The following is an 18,073-nucleotide window of genomic DNA, read 5'->3' as shown; positions in this document are numbered from 1 at the left end:
GAATTACCAGGATGACCCCTCCCAACCAAGCACATGATCAGCCACAGCTGTGCATGTTTTTTTAGCATGACTGCACCAGTATAGGGCTCCAAGCCACTGGGTGGAGCAGTGTGCTCTGGGGAGAAAGCTTATGACATTTCCCCTGTGATTTCAAGAGAGGAAAATAAAAACACTTGATGAGTTGTTTCTGCTCAACGTCAATAGGAAATGTCATAGCATGGCATGTTTACATATAGTTGTACACATGAAGATCATCAACTACCACTAGAGTAGGAGACAGTTTAAACTGCATTGGTCCTAAGAGTGAAGGAAGGAAGACATTACTAGCTAGTTGATTACTCAACCTCACTTTATTTTTTTTCCCTTGATAACAGAATTCCAATTTTATTTGGAAGTGACAATGTATACTTCTTCCCTTGAAGAGCTAGGTTCTGGCCAGTAAAATGTAAACAAATGTGTGTGTGATGTTCAAGTAGACTGCTTAAAGGAAGTTGACTCCATTTGAAAGGTATGCTGTGTTGGCCTGCCTGCCTTCTTTTTTCTGGTTGAATGTCATCTTTATGGCTAGAGCTCCAGTAGCCATCCTGGAATTTATGGTGACCTAGAAAGTGGAAGCCACAGGCCAATATAAGGGAACAGAATAAGAAAGATGTTGGGTGCCGGATGACTGTGGAACCACCATACCAGCTCTAGACAGGTAGTTTCTGTTGTTTGTGTGAAAGACAAACAATCAAAACAAAGTGATTTTATTTAACTCTTTAAAAAGTCAGTTTTCTGTTATATGCAGCCTATTGGTATAATGGTACCACAGAAACCTGTGCACTGGCTTGGCCCCCGTAGCTCAAGCAGCTAAGTCACTAGCCGCGTACACCAGGGCAGGTTTGAATCCAGCCTTGGCCTGCCAAACAACAATGACAACTACAACCAAAAAATAGCCGGGCATTTGTGGCGGGCTCCTGTAGTCCCAGCTACTTGGGAGACTGAGGCAAGAGAATCGCTTAAGCCCTGGAGTTTGAGGTTGCTGTGAGGTGTGCCATGGCACTCTACCCAGAGTGACAGCTTGAGGCTGTCTCAAAAAAAGAAAAGAAACCTGTGCACCAGCATAAAGAATGAAAGTTCTCCACGAAATATTAAGTGGAAAACACAGAGTCCAATATGCTTAACAATCCTACGGTAGAATGCCATAGACAGATAAAAATGCAACAAAATCCTTTCTAGAGATACTTTGATGTTTGTAAATGTATAGAAAAATACATGCACTATGTAATGGTTAATGTGGAGTAGAATTGTGGGGTTGGAATTTAAATTTTATATAATGTTTGGATATTTTACTACTAGGAGTGATTCATGTCTTATGTAGTTAAAAGTTTAAAAGAAATCGTCGGACCAGCCATTTCAAACGCACGGAATCTTAAAGCATCCCTGGCCCGACTTTTAAAGAAACAAAAACTAGAGTGATTCATCCTTAAAAAGGATTATTAGTCATTGCCTACGTATTAGGTTGAAATCGAAAACTGAAGCTATTTTTAAAAAATGAAAAATGACTTTAAAACGAGAGTTTGAAGATAACATTGAAAGTTGGTTGCATTGCATTCTATAATGATCAGGAAAGCAATAGGCCCGACCTATTTACAACTTACTGAAAAACGTTGTCCTACTTGCCACCAACTTCTTTTTAATTGGCTATTCTCAAAGGAAACTGCAGGAGACTGAGGGTGAACGTCTGAAGCCCACTGCCCTGAAGTGGGCGTTTTTAGAGTGGAGGCAGCTTCCCGAATTTCCAGCTTCTATTTATTTCACAGGCGAGAAACTGAGGTCTCGCGGGACGCTGTTTGGTGGGTCCTTGAGGCCCCCGAGGGTGCTTTTGGATCCCGCCTGTGCGTTCCGGAGAAGGAAAACTGGGACCGACCCAGCCTGGACAGAAAGCTTCAGCCGGACCAAGGGGAGGAGCCCGCGGAGAGGGGCGGGGCCAAGATACGGAGGCAGGGTTTCCAGAGGTTGGGGCCTCAGGAAATGGGACGGGGCGGAGCCCGGCTGGCCAGCGAGGGCCGGGGGCGGGGCCACGGAACCTGGCGTCCAAGGGGCGGGGCCAGAGCGTAGGCGAAGCGGAATCCCGTGCGCCGCCGTCAGAGGGGCGGCACGGCGAAGATGGCTGCCTCCAGCTGGGCTCGCTCAGTAGTCGTGCTGCTTTGTGTCTCTGACCTGCTGTTGCTGCTGCTGCCGTCGCCTGGGACCTACGCTGCCGAAGGCCCGGCAGGAACACTTGGCGAGGCTACCCCACCTCCCCGGAAGAAGAAGAAGGATATTCGCGATTACAATGATGCGGACATGGCGCGTCTTCTGGAACAGTGGGAGGTCCGCTGCGCGCGCACACCCTCCTCTTCTCTGTCCGGACCCCGCTCCCACTGACCTTTTTGCTCATTCGCTCTTGGGATCTTTCTGCCCCCGTTTCTGTCTTCTGACCCCCTAAATCTCTGCTCATGCTACGAATCCTTACTGACCATCGCTGACCCTCCATATCGCCTTTGACTCCCTCACGTCCTGCCAACCCTTGCCCCGGTCCCCTCGTTCAGTGTTATCTTCCACTTGCCACCGCGTCTTGGACCACTCCAGTTACGGGTCAGCAACTCAGCCCTGCTTTTCCCTTCAGTGCCCTAGGCGCCTCTGTGTTGTTCCGCGTGGCCAGGGACCTCTGCAAACAAGGAAGGAGACCTCTCCCAGTCGACTACTGAAGAGTGTTTTCTCTTTTCCCCCTTCGTTTTGGGTTGAGTGGGTTGCGATTATTATTTTTCGAGAGGGTTATCTCAGCTTTGAGAGTTCTCGTCTCCTAAGTCGATAGAATTTTAGGCTTCCCATTTTGGTATATGTCCCTGTTGGAAATTTTGTAATTTTGTTGGTGTTGGTGGATTTATTTTATTGAAGTGGGGATAGCAAGTGGCTGTGAGGCCAATGGGTCTATCATAGAGCTCACACTTTTCCTTTAAAGAACAATGAATGACACGTTTCTGGTTTGTTACTTCGATGCTGTAGAGTGGGCAGTTACAAGGAATGTGTAGTAAGCTTTTAGGGTAAAGTTGACTGAAAACATGTTGCTGCCTTTTCCTCTCAATGTGGTTATGCTGTCCTGGTGATTTGTACAGGGTCATGTCTCCTTTCTGGGCTTCAGTTTCCTTATCTGCAAAATGAGAAGGTTTACTGGATGGTTCTTTACAACACTGACGTTTTGCTATTTTGTAATTATCTATGTGTGTGTTGGTTGTGGGCATGAGCTTAAAATACCACCTGATGCATTTGACTAGAAGAAAGCAAGCTTGTGTTTCCATGTATTTTATCAGCAGCTGATGTAAAGATTGGAGTAGATTTGAACGTGAAAAGGAAACTTCCCCATTGATATACCACTCCCTTACAATCTCCCTGTCTCTTTCTGGACTCTAGTAAGTAAAGCCTTTAGGTCTGCTGGAGTGAAAACATCATCTTAATGGGAAATCTTAACCCTATAAATACATAGACCCTGAGCTAGATGAAGAGGGTGCTGCATAGATGAGCAAGGACTTCATGAGGAAAAGTACTTGTAGATAACAGTTAAAATAACTACTACATAGCTGGGTGTGGTGGGTGCCTGTTGTCCCACCTACTTTGGGAGGCTGAGGCAGGAGGATTGCTTGAGCCGAGGAGTTTTGAGTTTGCAGTGAGCTATGATGATGCCCCAACACTCTAGCCAGGGCAACAGAACAAGACTCTGCTTTGAAAAACAAAGATAAATAAAAAACAATAAAAACTGTAATACAAGTAGAAATTGGTGGGTGCTATGTAAAGAAAGTGCTATGGGAATCTCAAAGGACTTCAGGAAGGAAATGGCATTTTAGTTAGGACAAGGCAAATGTGGGGGGGGCAATAGCACGTTAGACAGGCTAAGGAAATGTGGGAGAAAGGCATTTCTAACAGAGTAGCATGACCTGAGAATGTACGACCTGGTCAGAAGAGCACAGAGGTTAACAGCCAAGGCTCTGGAGTTAACATTGCTTAAGTTCAAATCACTTAAACTTGTAAATTTAGCAAAGAACTCCTCTGTGCCTTAGTTTCTTTTGCAAAATGGAGGTGTTAGTAGTATCCATCTTAAAGTAGTTGCAAAGATTAACTGAGCAGACAGGTTAAGAACATGGAATAGTATAAAATTCAGGAGGCAGTAGCTGTGCTGAATCATTTAGTTAGCAGGAATAGACTGAAACAAAGTAGCGACAGGTAAAAATGGGATGGTAGGTGGGACGCAGGTCTTAAATGCTACAGAGTTTGTACTTTATTTAAAAGGAAATATGTTGGTCTGGTGAGTATGAAAAGTTGTATTACCCAAATATTACAATACTAGAATGTTCATACAGTAGTTGGTCATCCCTAACCTTATCTCAAAACATTTTCACTTTTTGAGTACCATACAGACGTAATTTTTATGGCTGAAATCATAGCATAGATGGAATTTTTTGTTCATTATTTCATTTAGTAGCTATTAAGCATTTCCCCGGGTTATGGCATTATCTTCATGGGAGAGAATCTGAAGGCATAGAAAAACACGTTATCTCATTTAATCCTTTGATCCCTTTGATGAGGGAGGTACTTATCCCTGTCTAAATGACATTGAGCACAGAGAAGTTAAATAACTTGCTTGAGGTCACACAGCAAGCCAGCCAAGTTTCAAAATTCTGTCACTTGAGAGCCTGTTGTTTGAAACATTTTACTACAGTGCCATACACATTGGTGAATAGAAGTATACGTGAAAGATAAGGAAGACTTGGATTGAACTAGAAGCTACTGGAGTGGAGTGGACGGAGAAATGGGAGAGATTTTATGTTCGTAACAGGACTTGGTAGTTGGTTGATTGTGTGAACAGGAGGGTGACAGCATCATGTAGTAAAAGGGCAGACTGTGAACCTTACTTTGCCCCTGGCTAGCTGTTTGTCCCTAGTTTCAGGTATCTGTACAGCTGGATAACATCCAACCTGCATGTAGATTAAATGAGCTGATGTTTATAGACACTCTGCAAACGTGAGCACCCTTCCCCAGCAGCCAGGATTTTTCTGTAGGAGAGCATATCCATCTCTGTGGGTGCTTTTATTGTAGGAAGCAGTAATTCTTCCCCCAGTGGCAGTCCCCAGATACATACCTTATTCTTCCCTGGTAGTGTGAGAATCAGTGCTTCAGTGAGAGGCTATACTTTACGTGTGTGGGAAGAAGGTAAGAACTCTTTTCATTGTGTTAGAACTAATGCTGAGTCCCAATTGCATAGAAAAATAACCAAAGGTAGTTATTTTATTTTATATCATGCTAACTGGGTGTAATGGGAAGGGGCAGATGGGGGAATTTGGAGTCAGAAATGTGGGTTTGCACTTCATGGCTACCTTTACTAGCATGTGAGTAAACCGAATAAATTACCTCCTCTGAGCCTCATCTTCTTCATATATTAACTGAAGACCTAGGATTGCCCTAAAGGTTGGTGGTAATGTCCCAGAAGTGCCTGTAACATAGTAGCTACTCTGTAAATGGTAGTTACTATTAAGGATCATGGGAGAAAGAAGGGGCAGCTCAGGTTTGTAGCTGTTGACTTTGACAAACAGTAATGGGAACCTTGTGAAGCCACTTGAAAATGCAAGATTGGCCTGGAATCAGGGCTGGGTCTAGGGAGGGACTGACTTGGTGGGCCAGGTTCCAGCCCTGCCTTGAGGTGAGACTTGTTTTCAGCCCGGAGAAAGTGCTAAGAACAGATAGGATTACTCAGGGATGCCTTGGAACTAAGTAGAACTGAACAGTTACGTCTAGGGTACTACAGAAGATTTTAAAAAAATGTATTCACATGTATTCAATTATTAAATTGTAATATGCAATATGTGCTGTGACAAGAGGAATACAAGTCATGTTTGACTTCTGCAATTACAAGAGGTGCTCAGAGTCTATACATCGGATGCACAGATAACATCACTTACGATATGTATACATTTTTGGCACTGCCATATTTTTGCAATTTTTATTTTAATTAACACATAATTGTACATATTTATGGGGTACAAAGTGGGATTTTGATAATTATACATAGTTTGGGGATTTCGATAATTAAGTATACATAGTGTGTAATAATCAGAGTAATTAGTATATCTGTCACCTCAAACATTTATCATTGCTTTGTGTTGAGAACATTCAAAATTCTCTCTCAGCTGTTTGCAAGTACATGATAAGTCATTGTTAGCTATTGTCACCCTGCAGTGCTGCAGAGTGCTGAAACTTACTCCTCCTCCCAGTTAGCCATCCTCCTCTGTTCTTCTCCTCTCTGCTTCTAGGAGCACAGTTTTTGTAGGTCCCACACAGTGAGGGAGAACAGGCAGCATTTGTGTCTCTGGGCCTGGCCTAGTTTCCTTAGCATAATGTCCTCCAGGCCATTGGGGTGTTGATTCCAATTTTTTTTTCCCTGTAACTGAAACATACACAAAGACATAAAATGAAAATTAAAGTTTCTTGGAACAGTTTAACTGTATACACTAATTATGATTATTTAATTATATTCTCATTAAAAAAGAAATGCCCTTTGTGACCCCCTGAGTTAATTTTGTGAACATTAGTGAAGTCAATTTGGTTTTTTTTTTTTTTGGAGACTGTGTCTTACTAGGTCACCCTAGGTAGAGTGCTGTGGCATCATAGCTCACAGCAACCTCAAACTCTTGGGCTCAAGTGATTCTCTTGCCTGAGTCTCCTGAGTAGTTGGGACTATGGGTGCGCACGACAACTCCCAGCTGTTTTTTGGTTGTAGTTGTCATTGTTTGGCAGGCCCTGGCTGGTTTCACACCTGCTAGCTCCAGGGTATGTGGCTGGCGCTTTAGCTGTTGAGCTACAGGCATTGAGCCAGTGTAATCAGTTTGAAAAATACAAATATTCTAGGTACTGAACTAAGTCTAGAAGTCTTGGAGTGTTTTAATAAAGCCATAACAGATGTTGTGGAGAAGTAGGACAGAATGAAGACAGAAACAACCTGTGGATTTGATATCTAGGAGCTCTTTGGTGGCTTTGAGAGTGTAATTTCTGTAGGGTGACTGTGTGTGGAGTCCAGAGTACAAGAGCCTAATGAATGAGTAGTGTACTAGCCATATATACAATATTGAGCGTTGCTTACCTTGAACTTGTTAAATCTCAGAAGAAATCTTAGGAGGTAGGTATTATTATTACTCCTCACCTACTCATTGTAGGGGAGGAAAGTTACTTTCAGAGGTGCTAAGTAATTTACCCAAGGCCACATAGTGGTGAGGTAGAGAGCTGAACCTAAATCCATCTGACTGCACAGCCTGTGTTCCTGACTACAAGTCACTATCTGCGGCTCTTTCAAAGCAAAATGAGGAAGAAACAGGTCAGTTGGGAGGGTGGCAGAGTTGAGATGGTTAGTATGTTATGTGTGGTCACACTGCTGGAGCCTCAGAGATCGAGTCATTCTACTTTTCAACTCGTAGCTGAGAAACAGGCCTCAGGGAGTAAGGACTGATATGCAGAGTCGCACAGCTAGTTATATAGAGCTGAAACCAGGGCCCAGGTCTCATAGCAGGTCACCTTCAACCTCTGCTATAGAATCTTTTGTTTTCACTTTTTATTAACAGTATTTTTGATTGGTTTTTTCCATAACAGCTTTATTAAGATATAATTCACATTCCATATGCAATTTACACATTTAAAGTGTACATTTTGGTGGTTTTTAATATGGTCAGTGAGTTGTACAACCATCACCTCAGTCAGTTTTAGAATGTTTTTATCTCACGGAAAAGAAACCATCACTCCTCCCCCTTTTTCTCCCAACTCCAGGCAGCCGTAGGCAGTCACTAGTATACTTTCTTTCTGGACAGATGTGTCTGTTCTGGGCATTTCCGAGAAACGGAATCACAGGGTGTGTGTCCTTGTGTGTCAGGCAGCCTTTCCAAGGCTTGTCTGTGCTGTGGCCCGTGTCAGTCAACACTTTGCTCCTTGTTGCCCACGTTAGCCTTTTCTCCAAGGAACTTGTTCCAGAACCTGGTTCTTTTAAGTATTTTTTATCTGTCTGTCTGTATTCTGTTTATTGGTTGGTATTCTAGTGTAGGTAATTTATTCATTTGTTCATATCATGGATTCCATGGCTCTTATTTTATTTGAGGGATTATAAATCGTTACTACTATGTATTTTGATGTTCAGATTATTCCATATTGAGCTCATGAAAGCTGCTTCAAGTTGGCCTCTTTGTCATTTTGACATGTTATGCTTGGTGATTCCTGTTTTGTTTATTTTTAAAGATAGGGTCTTGCTTTGTCTCCCAGCCTGAGTGGCATCATCATGGCTCACTGCAGCCTCAAACTCTGGGCTTAAGCAATCCTCCTGCCTCAGCCTCTGGAGTAGCTAGGGCTATAGGCATGCACCACCAAACCCTGCTAATTTTTTAATTTTGATTATAAATTTCTTGTAGAAACTAGGTCTCTCCACGTTACCCAGGCTGGGTCTTGAACTTCTGGCCTCAACTGATCCTCCCACCTCCCAAAGTGCTGGGATTACAGAGTGAGCCACCATACCCATCATGTTCCATGCTTTTTTGAGCACTCTCTTCCTTTGCAAGGCAAGAAGATATTCTAGGTTCTTTTGAATGTTTCATCACTTTAATATTTGTTAATCTGTTAAAAACCAGGAGTTTTTTTCTGGTGCCTTCAATTTTAGCCTAAAGGGGTACATTCTTTCCCCTTTCATATTTGTTAACTTTCTTCTCAAAAGTGAGGAACCTGGCTCTCATGCTTAGTGTATATACTCCTTTGCTCAAGCCTCGCTGTCACAGAAGATAGTTTCAGAGCTGCTAGTTCCTACCACTGCAGAAAGCAAACCTACTCAGTAGAGTTGAGAATTTTCATACAGGCTGGTCTGAGTGCAATGGTGTTTACAACTAATTGATCATAACCAGTTAACAGATTCCTTGTTCCTTCTCCACACCCACTGCTTCACTTGACTAACCTTAAAAAATAAAACGAATATATTTATACAGTGGTTATTATTTAGGTGAATAGGTATGTATCAAATGCACATTTCTTTCGTCCTCTTAATCATTGAAACAGATTTTAAGTATACACTGTAATGAGTTTGGACAAGTAGATATATATCCGTGTAATCTATACCCCTGTCAAAATGTAAACTTTGACATCCATCACCCTAGAAAAGTTCTCATGTCCCTTCTCAATCATTCCCACCTCATACCCTCCCACCAGCAACCACTGTCCTAGTTTCTGTCACCCTAGATTGGTTTTGCCTGTTCTTAACTTCAAGTAAATGGAATTGTATAGTATATCTTATTTTGTGCCTGACTTCTGTCACTCATTATTTTTGAGACTTGTTGTGTGTATCAGTGCTTACTCATTTTCATTGCTGTGAAGTATTTCATCATGTGACTATACCAGAATAGGACCATTTTTATAATTCACCATATTCACAAATAAAAGGTCAAACAGTTAAGTTCACGAACTCATCCTAGAAAGAGTGTTACGTGCCTCACTGTTGATTATCACTATGGTCACCAGATGGCTATGGGGAGTAATTTGAAGGTGACTGTAGTGGTACTCAGCAGTGAGGTACATGGCACTTTTTCTAGGATGAGTTCGCAGATTTAATTGTTCAACCTTGTATAACAACAGCTCAGATGGCCATTCCAGAAAAAGAATTCCAAAACTGCTTTGAAGGGTAGACTAGGTGCTGGCATCAGTGCACAGCTTCCCAAGGGGAGCACCTTGAAGGTGACCTATAGTGACATTCAGCAGTGAGATATATAGCACTTTTTCTAGGATAAGTTGGTGAACTTAATTGTCTTGCTTCATAGATTCTTTTGAGAGTGTAAAAGCTCTAGAAATGTATCATATGTGGTTCTCTGATTGGTAACCTGAGCAGTGCATACTGTAAGTGGTGCTCCAAACTTAGACTTTGCTTGAAAGTCTAGTGGACAAAGAAACCTCCTGAATTTGCCTTTTCTGTCATAACTTACGGCGTGTGCCCGCACCTGATGTCATAGCAGGTGTTTTTGCCTATGGCGGTTGAAAATCAAGTTTCTGATGATACGTTTGATGCACCCCACAGAAAGATGACGATATTGAAGAAGGAGACCTCCCAGAGCATAAGAGGCCCCCTGCACCTGTGGACTTCTCCAAGCTAGACCCGGGCAAGCCTGAAAGCATACTGAAAATGACCAAGAAGGGGAAGACGCTCATGATGTTTGTCACTGTGTCAGGAAAACCCAGCGAGAAGGAGACAGAGGAGATTACAAGCCTCTGGCAGGGAAGTCTGTTCAATGCCAACTACGATGTCCAGAGGTATAGCTCCAGCCCCCGTGGAGGAGGCTGCAACCACACTGGGGCTTGTTCTAGGCGGTAGCAGGGCTCCTTTCTGGCAGTACTCCCAGGGGCCTTGGGCCTTTCCTAGCTATAGCTTCTTTTAAGTTAATTCATTGATTTTTTTTTCTTTAAAGAAGAATATCTATTACTGGTCAAAGCTGTAGTGACAATTTGCTTTTTTAAGAAGTTTCTGCTCAATGGAGAAGGCTTTTGTCTGTAGCTGTGTTCACACATACACAAAAGTTTGGACCACACTTTTTTTTTGATAGAATCTCACTCTGTCGCCCCTGTAGAAGTGTAATGGCTTCATCATTGGTTGCTCACTGCAGCCTCCAACTCTTGAGCTCAAGTGATCCTCTTGCCTTAGCCTCCTGAATAGCTGGGACTATCGGCAGCTCCTCCCCCCCAACACCTGGCTGATTTTTTAAAGTTTTAGTAGAGATGGGGTCTTCCTCTTGCTCAGGCTGGTCTTGAACACTTGGCCTGAAACAGTCCTCCTACCGCAGCCTCTCAGAAGTGCTGGATTTATAAGCATGAGCCACTCTGTCTGGCCAGGACAGCTTAATATAGTACTGAGATACAGTTCTTTATTCTCCCCTTGGTATCTCCTAAGCTGAAACTTGAGTTACAATTTTAAGGAGTCTGGGTTTTTTTGTTTGTTTGTTTATTTTTTTGTTTTATTTTGTTTTTGCAGTTTTTGGCCTGGGCTGAGTTTGAATCCGCTACCCTCCGGCACATGGGGTTGGCGCCCTACTCCTTTGAGCCCAGGAGTCTGTTTTTTTTTTTTGTTCAACAACAGTTTTGAAAGTTGGGATTTTCAGATCTCTTAGTTGAGGAAATATAAAAGTGATGAAATGAAGTAGAGTCTGTAGGTAATGTCCAAGCTAGCTGAATGCTTTCATTAGCTTAGATAGACACTTAAAGAGAACAAATGTCTTTTGGTGGACTGGTTTGGAAGTAGCATTGTTGTCAGAGTGGTGGGAGTGTTATAAATGGGGGGTGAGGGGGGTGACGTTGTGGCCTAATCCCTTGGGAACAGAAACGCCCATTGGCCACCTAGTGGTCCTCCCAGACCCCATTCTCCACCTCCTTGCTCCTTGGGGTCTTCAAAGTGTGAGCAGGCTAGGCTGCCTGCTGTTACCCTCTGGGGTTAGGATTTCTGTCCAGTAGCCGAGTGTCCTCTTGAGCTCATCAAGGGCCTCTGGCCAGTGGTTTTCAGCCTTCTATCAGCATAAGTCTTGTTGCGTAAACCTTTAACTGGATACCTTAGAATATGAAGCGGACGTGAATGGGAGCCTCCCCCCCGCCCCCCAGCAGCAGCCCCTGTACTATCTCTGCAGTACCCTAAAAGCTTTTCTCATGCTCTCTGTTAACACGAACATCCATTTACACCACTGAACAGCCAACGTTTTTTTCTGTTTTGATCTGAGCTGGGTGTTTAATAGTTTAGTGAACTACTGTTTTAAAACATTAGCTATCGGTAGCTACTAGGCCTTGGACAATACTATTTTTTTGTTCTGTACTCATGTAGAAGAAGGCGGAATGAACTATTTTCTTGGTAAGTGCCACAGAATTACTGTGACCCTTTAGCAACTTACTAGTATATGCTAACCATATGATCATTTCTCTCTGCCAAGGTTCATTGTGGGATCAGACCGTGCAATCTTCATGCTTCGTGATGGGAGCTACGCCTGGGAGATTAAGGACTTTTTGGTCAGTCAAGACAGGTGTGCTGACGTAACTCTGGAGGGACAGGTGTACCCTGGCAAAGGAGGAGGAAGCAAAGAGAAAAATAAAACGAAGCAAGACAAGGGCAAAAAGAAGAAGGAAGGAGATTCAAAATCTCGGGCTTCCAAGGAAGGCAATAGACCAGGGGATAAAAGAGAAGAGCTGTGATGGGGCAGCCATGGTGCTCTGCAGATGAACAAATGGACACAGCTTGCCAGGCTCATGGGTGGGGACAGGCACAGGAAACCACACACCAGGTGACATTCTTCTTTCTTCTAGAAATGGTCTGCCACCTGGTCAGTATAAGAATTACTGTTAAAAGTCTTCAAATGAGAAGACAAGATTTCTAATATCGGACACAGACAGATTCCTATTTATGATAAAAACACCTCACGTAGACACTCGAGTGAGTTGCTTCCTCCCATTTAGACTTGCTGAGTTGTTGATTGTGCTGAGCTTCCATGCCCATCCTTCCTACACCTGCTTGGATTGGGTAGCCTGCTGTTTTCATGCTTTTTATTTTCTGTTAGCTTAAAGGATAGCAGACAAGTTTTTAAAACTCTTAATTGAATCAGGCTCTTCTGCCACAAACATCTTGTTCATTGCTCGCAGGGTAAAAGTACTCTGGTAGTCCTGCAGCAAGCTGATACTTTAGTGTACACCAGGAGGCCAGGGTGAGTAATCCCAGGTCTCTGCAGGCAGAGTGAACAGAAAATATGGCTCTTGGAAACCCTGAGTAGTTACTTTGAATTTCTTTGACTTGAATTGCACTCATCAGTTAAATAGAACTTGTGGTGTCCCTGCCGGGTTTTATGTGTCCTTAAAGCCTGTTTTGTTTCCTTCTTTAGGAAAGAGTAATGCTGGTCAAGGTTCACAGGTCCCATTTAATGTGACAGTTTGAGGGATCAGCAGCATCCTTTGCAGGGTGTGGCAGAAGACTTGGTAACCTCACTTATTTCTAAGCATTTTTCTTTGATAAGTGCCTAAATGTGTGGTGTTTCCATGTGGTACTAAACCATGTGCTACTGTTAATGTCTGATTTTGCTATTCATACATTGTAGCCTATTCTGAATAAGAGAACATTTATATACAGGTGTTGTTTTTAAGAACTAAAATCATTTTTAAAACTCAATTGTAATTTTAAGGAATTAAAAATAGCACATGTACATGACTTGAAGCTGTCCATTTTAAAGAATGGTGAAGAGTGAAGTCCTCCCTGCTGCCACCACCTGGTCCTGGTGGAAGTTACTGTTAACAGTTTGAGCCCCATCAAGAAAAGAGTTCATTTACCACCTTATGATGGGGTGTATGTGTTTCGACTTTACCGCATCTATTCCCTGTACTGCGGCACCACTCCACATTTTCCCTTAATAAGCCACATCCTCTGCACTCTCTGTCAGTCCACAGCCTCCAGGCCATGCCTGCTTCAGGGCTGAAGCCTGTATGGTCTAGGCCTTGGGCAGGCCCGGGGTCAGTTGCTGGAGCTGGGAAGATGTTTCTTGCTCTCGTGTATTTTGAGCCAGGGGGATATGTGGCCACAGCCCCTGGAAAGGAGACCTGTTTGAGAGTGGAGCCAGTGTGAGCAGCGGGGACTCCACACCCTGGTGGTGGCACCTGAATTAAACCATAGCTGAAAGGAGCCCTGTCCCTAGTTTCTTCTGTTTTTTCTGAGGGTAGTTTCTTGGGTTACCGTTACGTGTGGCCATAATGGTCCTGTCTAGAGCAACTGTCTTTATCGGGTAATTCAACAAAAGGGGGCCAAAGTTTCACACCTACAAGCCTTCCCCTTTTTTTTTTGAGATAGGGTCTCACTTTCTCGCCCTTGGTAGAGTGCCGTGGCATCGTAACTCACAGCAACCTCAGACTCTTGGGCTCAAGCAATTCTCTTGCCTCAGCCTCCTAAGTAGCTGGAACTACGGGCACCTGCCAAAATGCCTGGCTGTTTTTAGAGATGGGGTCTTGCTCTTGCTCAGGCTGGTCTCAAACCTGTGAGCTCAGGTGATCCACCTGCCTTGGCCTCCCAGAGTGCTGGGATTATAGGCCTGAGCCACCAGGCCCAGCCCTACAAGCCTTTCCACGTCAAAATGTATGCATGGTTCCTGGTCGTTCTATTAACTGAGAAGCACAGGTCTGTGTCATCACTTCCTGTGTGGTGCACACCTGCGTCAGCCAATACTTACTGAGTGTCTGTTATATATGAGGTGCGAGGGACAGTAGAGGCAGACCTTACTGTCATGGAACTAATGATTTGATGGGAAAGACAATTATTAATAACACATAAGGTCAGACAGCAACTGTGAGACGTGCAGGAAGCACAGAGTGAAGAGCAGCTGGGGTGGTAGGGTCTCACCTAGGGGTGCCCATCAGCTTCCTGATGGCTGGGGCAGGAGCAGGGAGGACGAATACAAGGGGAAGCAGTCCTGCTGGGCCCAGTGGCTAGAAGTAGGCAAGGCGGGGCTCTGGGAAGGCTGGAGGAGAGCTAAAGAGGTAAGGGGTGCCCATGGTCTTGCCGAAATTCAGAATACCCTGCCTGATGCCACAGTGGGGTGGGCATGAAAGATAGGAGATGTGGTTGGGGGGTGGTGGCACTGGTGGGTGTGGCATGTGAGCTGAGGAACACGTCAGCTGTGCGGACTGTAGTGGACCGTGGCATGGTTGCCGAGCAGGGTGCTGGTGAGGTTTGAAACACTGTTTACCTGCACGGTCCCTGCTGATGGACACTCAGGTTTTTGGTTTTTATGTTAGTGTACTTGATGCTACAATGAACATTTTTGTAGAAAATATTTTGGTAAGCTTTTATTTATACCTGAAAGGTAAATTCTGAGTAGTGGAATTGTTAGAATAAGCAGAATTTGGCATTTTGGTATGTTTCTCGGATTGATTTCCTATGTGGTTTTGTCAGCTTACCCTCAGCAGCAGTGGGTCTCCTGGCCTGGCCAGCACTGGGCATCACTCTTGGCAACTTAACAGATGTAAAAACTATCTGCTGGGCACAGTTCATGCCTATAAACCCCAGCACTCGGAGAAGCTGAGATGGGCAGATTGCTTAAACTCAGGAGTTTGAGACCAGTCTGAGCAAGAGCCAGACCAAGACCCCATCTCTACTAAAAATGAAAAACCAAGGCAAGAAGATAGGCTTGAGCCCAAGAGTCTGAGGTTGCTATGAGCTGTGATGCCTTGGCACTCTACCTGGGCTGACAGGATAAAATTCTGTCTCAAAAATAAAAATAAATGGTATCTTGCCAGGCACTCTGGCACATCCCTATAAACACAGCAGTTTGGAAGACTGAGGTAGCAAGATACTTGAGGCCAGAAGTTTGAGGCTGCAGTGAGCTATGATGATGCCATTGCACTCCAGCCCAGGCCACAGAACAGGACTCTATCTCAAAAAATAATAAAAATAACTATATCTTAAAGAAAAAACTAAGGCCAGCACCCCCGTAGCTCAGTGGGTAGGGTGCCGACCACATACACCAAGGTTGGCGGGTTTGAACCTGGCCTGAGCCAGCTAAAAAAACAATGACAGCTGCAACAAAACAAAAAAAATAGCTGGGCCTTGTGGCGAGCACCTGTTATCCCAGGTACTTGGGAAGCTGAGGCAAGAGAATCTCTTAAGCTCAAGAGTCGCTCACTGAAACCTCAAATTCCTGGGCTTAGGCAATCCTGCCTCACCCTCTGAGTAGCGAGGACTATAGGCATGTGCCACCATGCCCAGCTAACTTTTAAATTTTTTCAGACCAGTCTCAAACTCCTAGCCTCAAGCTGTTCTCCCAAAGTGCTGAGATTGTAGGCTATTGAGCTACCACATTGAAATGTCATTCAGTTTTTAATCTCATCTTTGAGCTGTTTTTATTAAGTTCTATAACTCAAAAAGTACAAATGGAGAATCTCTAGCTTGGATTATATTTTTTCCCCAGGATTTATCTGTATTTGTATCCTATGTTCTTTTGTTGTTACTCTCTGATTTCAAAATATTTGGATAGATATCACTTCTTTCTTTATCACACTTAGAAGACACAGCTTTTCCAAGACCTTGGCCTACACGATTATTTTAGGTAAATTCTTCCTGACCTTTTCCCCTCCTTATCTGAGCAACATTTGCCTCCCAGGAGCTACAGTTCCAGGGCTGAATGTTGCCTCTCTCTGCTTTTCTATAGCTGAGCTGGAAAGGGAGAGGGACAACCTGTGGTTCTTCCCAGTGGGGGAGGGAGCTGTACCTACTCATGACTGTCAGACCCTCACGTTAGCAGTGGACCTTGGAGCTCTGCTTCTCTCAGGGAGGGAATGGCTGGGATACTCTTTGTGTCACTTGTCTCTGTAGTAACTGTTTCTTTCTTGCACCTGCTGCAGGAGGAAAGGCTGTGAAAAATGTGGCTTTGGGCAGGGGGGGAACTCAGGGACAAGAGAGAGGCAATTGCTATACAACTTAAGGAGCATCGCAAAGCTCAGTAATCGACATAGGTAATATTTTAATGCAGTATTTTAAGAATAAAAAATCTTCTATGATAAATAAATAAAAGCAAGGCCCTGATGGGGTTTGGGCAAGGCCTACAGCAGGCATTCTCAAACTACGGCCCGCGAGCCACACAAGGCCCACCGAGGACATTTGTCTGGCCCACCGGGTGTTTTTGCCACTGCCTGTCCTGCTTAGCAGCTGACTCCTCCCAGGGCCCGCACTCTGGCCCTCCAACAGTCTGAGGGACAGTGAACTGGCCCCCTGTTTAAAAAGTTTGAGGACTCCCTGGCCTAAAGGAGCAGGGGCTGATCTGTCTTAAAGCAGCAGGCTTTGGTTGGTGTTTATTTCTTCATGTTTGAAAGCCCAGGTTGTTGCTTTCAGAGTAAGAACTGAAATCTTTATTTGTATTAAAATAAAATCACAGCAATGTTAAAAGTTCTCTATAGGAGGAAGAAATTTGTCTACCAACACACAGTCCCAGCTATCCAAGCCATTTTCCTGTGGCCAAATTTCCTTTCAGACTACAACCTCTGAATGCTAGACTCACATACCTGTCATCACAGCAGAAACAGAATTTTGGGCTGGACATGGTGGCTCACGCCTATAATCCTAGCACTCTGGGAGGCCGAGCTGGGTGGATTACCTGAGCTCACAGGTTTGAGACCAGCCTTAAAAATAGCCAGGCATTGTGGTAGGCATCTGTAGTCAGAGCTACTTGGGAGTCTGAGGGAAGAGAATCGCTTGAGCCCAAGAGTTGGAGGTTGCTGTGAGCTGTGATGCAACGGCACTCTACCGAGGGTGACAAAGTAGGACTCTGTCTCAAAAAAAAAAGAAATATTATTTTGTTTTCGGCCTTTCACCCTTGGGGTTCCACATTGCTGCCTGGTCTTCATGATCACCATTTTTAGTGGCTGTATGTATTCCTACCTTTTTGCTGTACCATAATTTCACCGTATTTTGCTCTGTGTAATGCATTCCTGTATATAATGAAGCATATGTGTCCACATTTTGGGGGCCCAGAATTTCAGGAAAAAAATCTTTTGTTTTAATTTTTGTTTTTTAATTAATACATCCATCACAATTATACTCATTTCTTTCTTTCTTTCTTTCTTTTTTTTTTTTCTTTTTGAGACAGAGCCTCAAGCTGTTCCCCTGGGTAGAGTGCTGTGACATCACAGCTCACAGCAACTCCAACTCCTGGGCTCAATCCAGTCTCCTGCCTCTGCTTCCCAAGTAGCTCGGACCACAGGCGCCCACCACAATGCCTGGCTATTTTTTTTGGTTGCAGTCATCATTGTTGTTTGGCGGGCCCAGGCTGGATTCGAACCCGCCACCTTAGGTATATGTGGCTGGTGCCTGTAGCTCAGCAGCTAAGGTGCCAGCCACATACACTGAAGCTGGTGGGTTCAAACCCAGTCTGGGCCTGCCAAACAACAATGGCAACTACAACAAAAAAATAGCCAGGTGTTGTGATGGGTGCCTGTAGTTCTAGCTACTCAGGAGGCTGAGGCAAGAGAATTGCTTGAGCCC

The 18,073-nt window shown here is 44.1% G+C and overlaps 1 protein-coding gene across 1 annotated transcript; it reads left to right on the top strand.

Moving 5' to 3' along the window:
- The first annotated feature begins 2,135 nt into the window (after nt 1–2,135).
- On the top strand, nt 2,136–13,723 carry MESD (mesoderm development LRP chaperone). The gene is made up of 3 exons (XM_003784583.3): nt 2,136–2,355; nt 10,106–10,338; nt 11,997–13,723. Exons 1-3 carry the CDS (start codon nt 2,149–2,151, stop codon nt 12,253–12,255), a joined length of 699 nt encoding a protein of 232 aa, XP_003784631.1. The 5' UTR covers nt 2,136–2,148; the 3' UTR covers nt 12,256–13,723.
- The last annotated feature ends 4,350 nt before the right edge of the window (nt 13,724–18,073 follow it).

The sequence above is a fragment of the Otolemur garnettii genome, unplaced genomic scaffold (genome assembly GCF_000181295.1).
Source record: "Otolemur garnettii isolate 467f Iridium unplaced genomic scaffold, OtoGar3 scaffold00011, whole genome shotgun sequence".
Taxonomy (NCBI): Eukaryota; Metazoa; Chordata; class Mammalia; order Primates; family Galagidae; genus Otolemur; species Otolemur garnettii.
This window is presented reverse-complemented; position numbering and strand designations above follow the sequence as displayed.

Bases quoted from the DNA above. Each gene is read 5' to 3' on its own strand.
- MESD (XM_003784583.3), top strand. From the start codon at position 2,149: ATGGCTGCCTCCAGCTGGGCTCGCTCAGTAGTCGTGCTGCTTTGTGTC. The intron at 2,356-10,105 runs GTCCGCTGCGCG...TGCACCCCACAG, and splicing joins GTCTTCTGGAACAGTGGGAG to AAAGATGACGATATTGAAGA. The intron at 10,339-11,996 runs GTATAGCTCCAG...CTCTCTGCCAAG, and splicing joins GCCAACTACGATGTCCAGAG to GTTCATTGTGGGATCAGACC.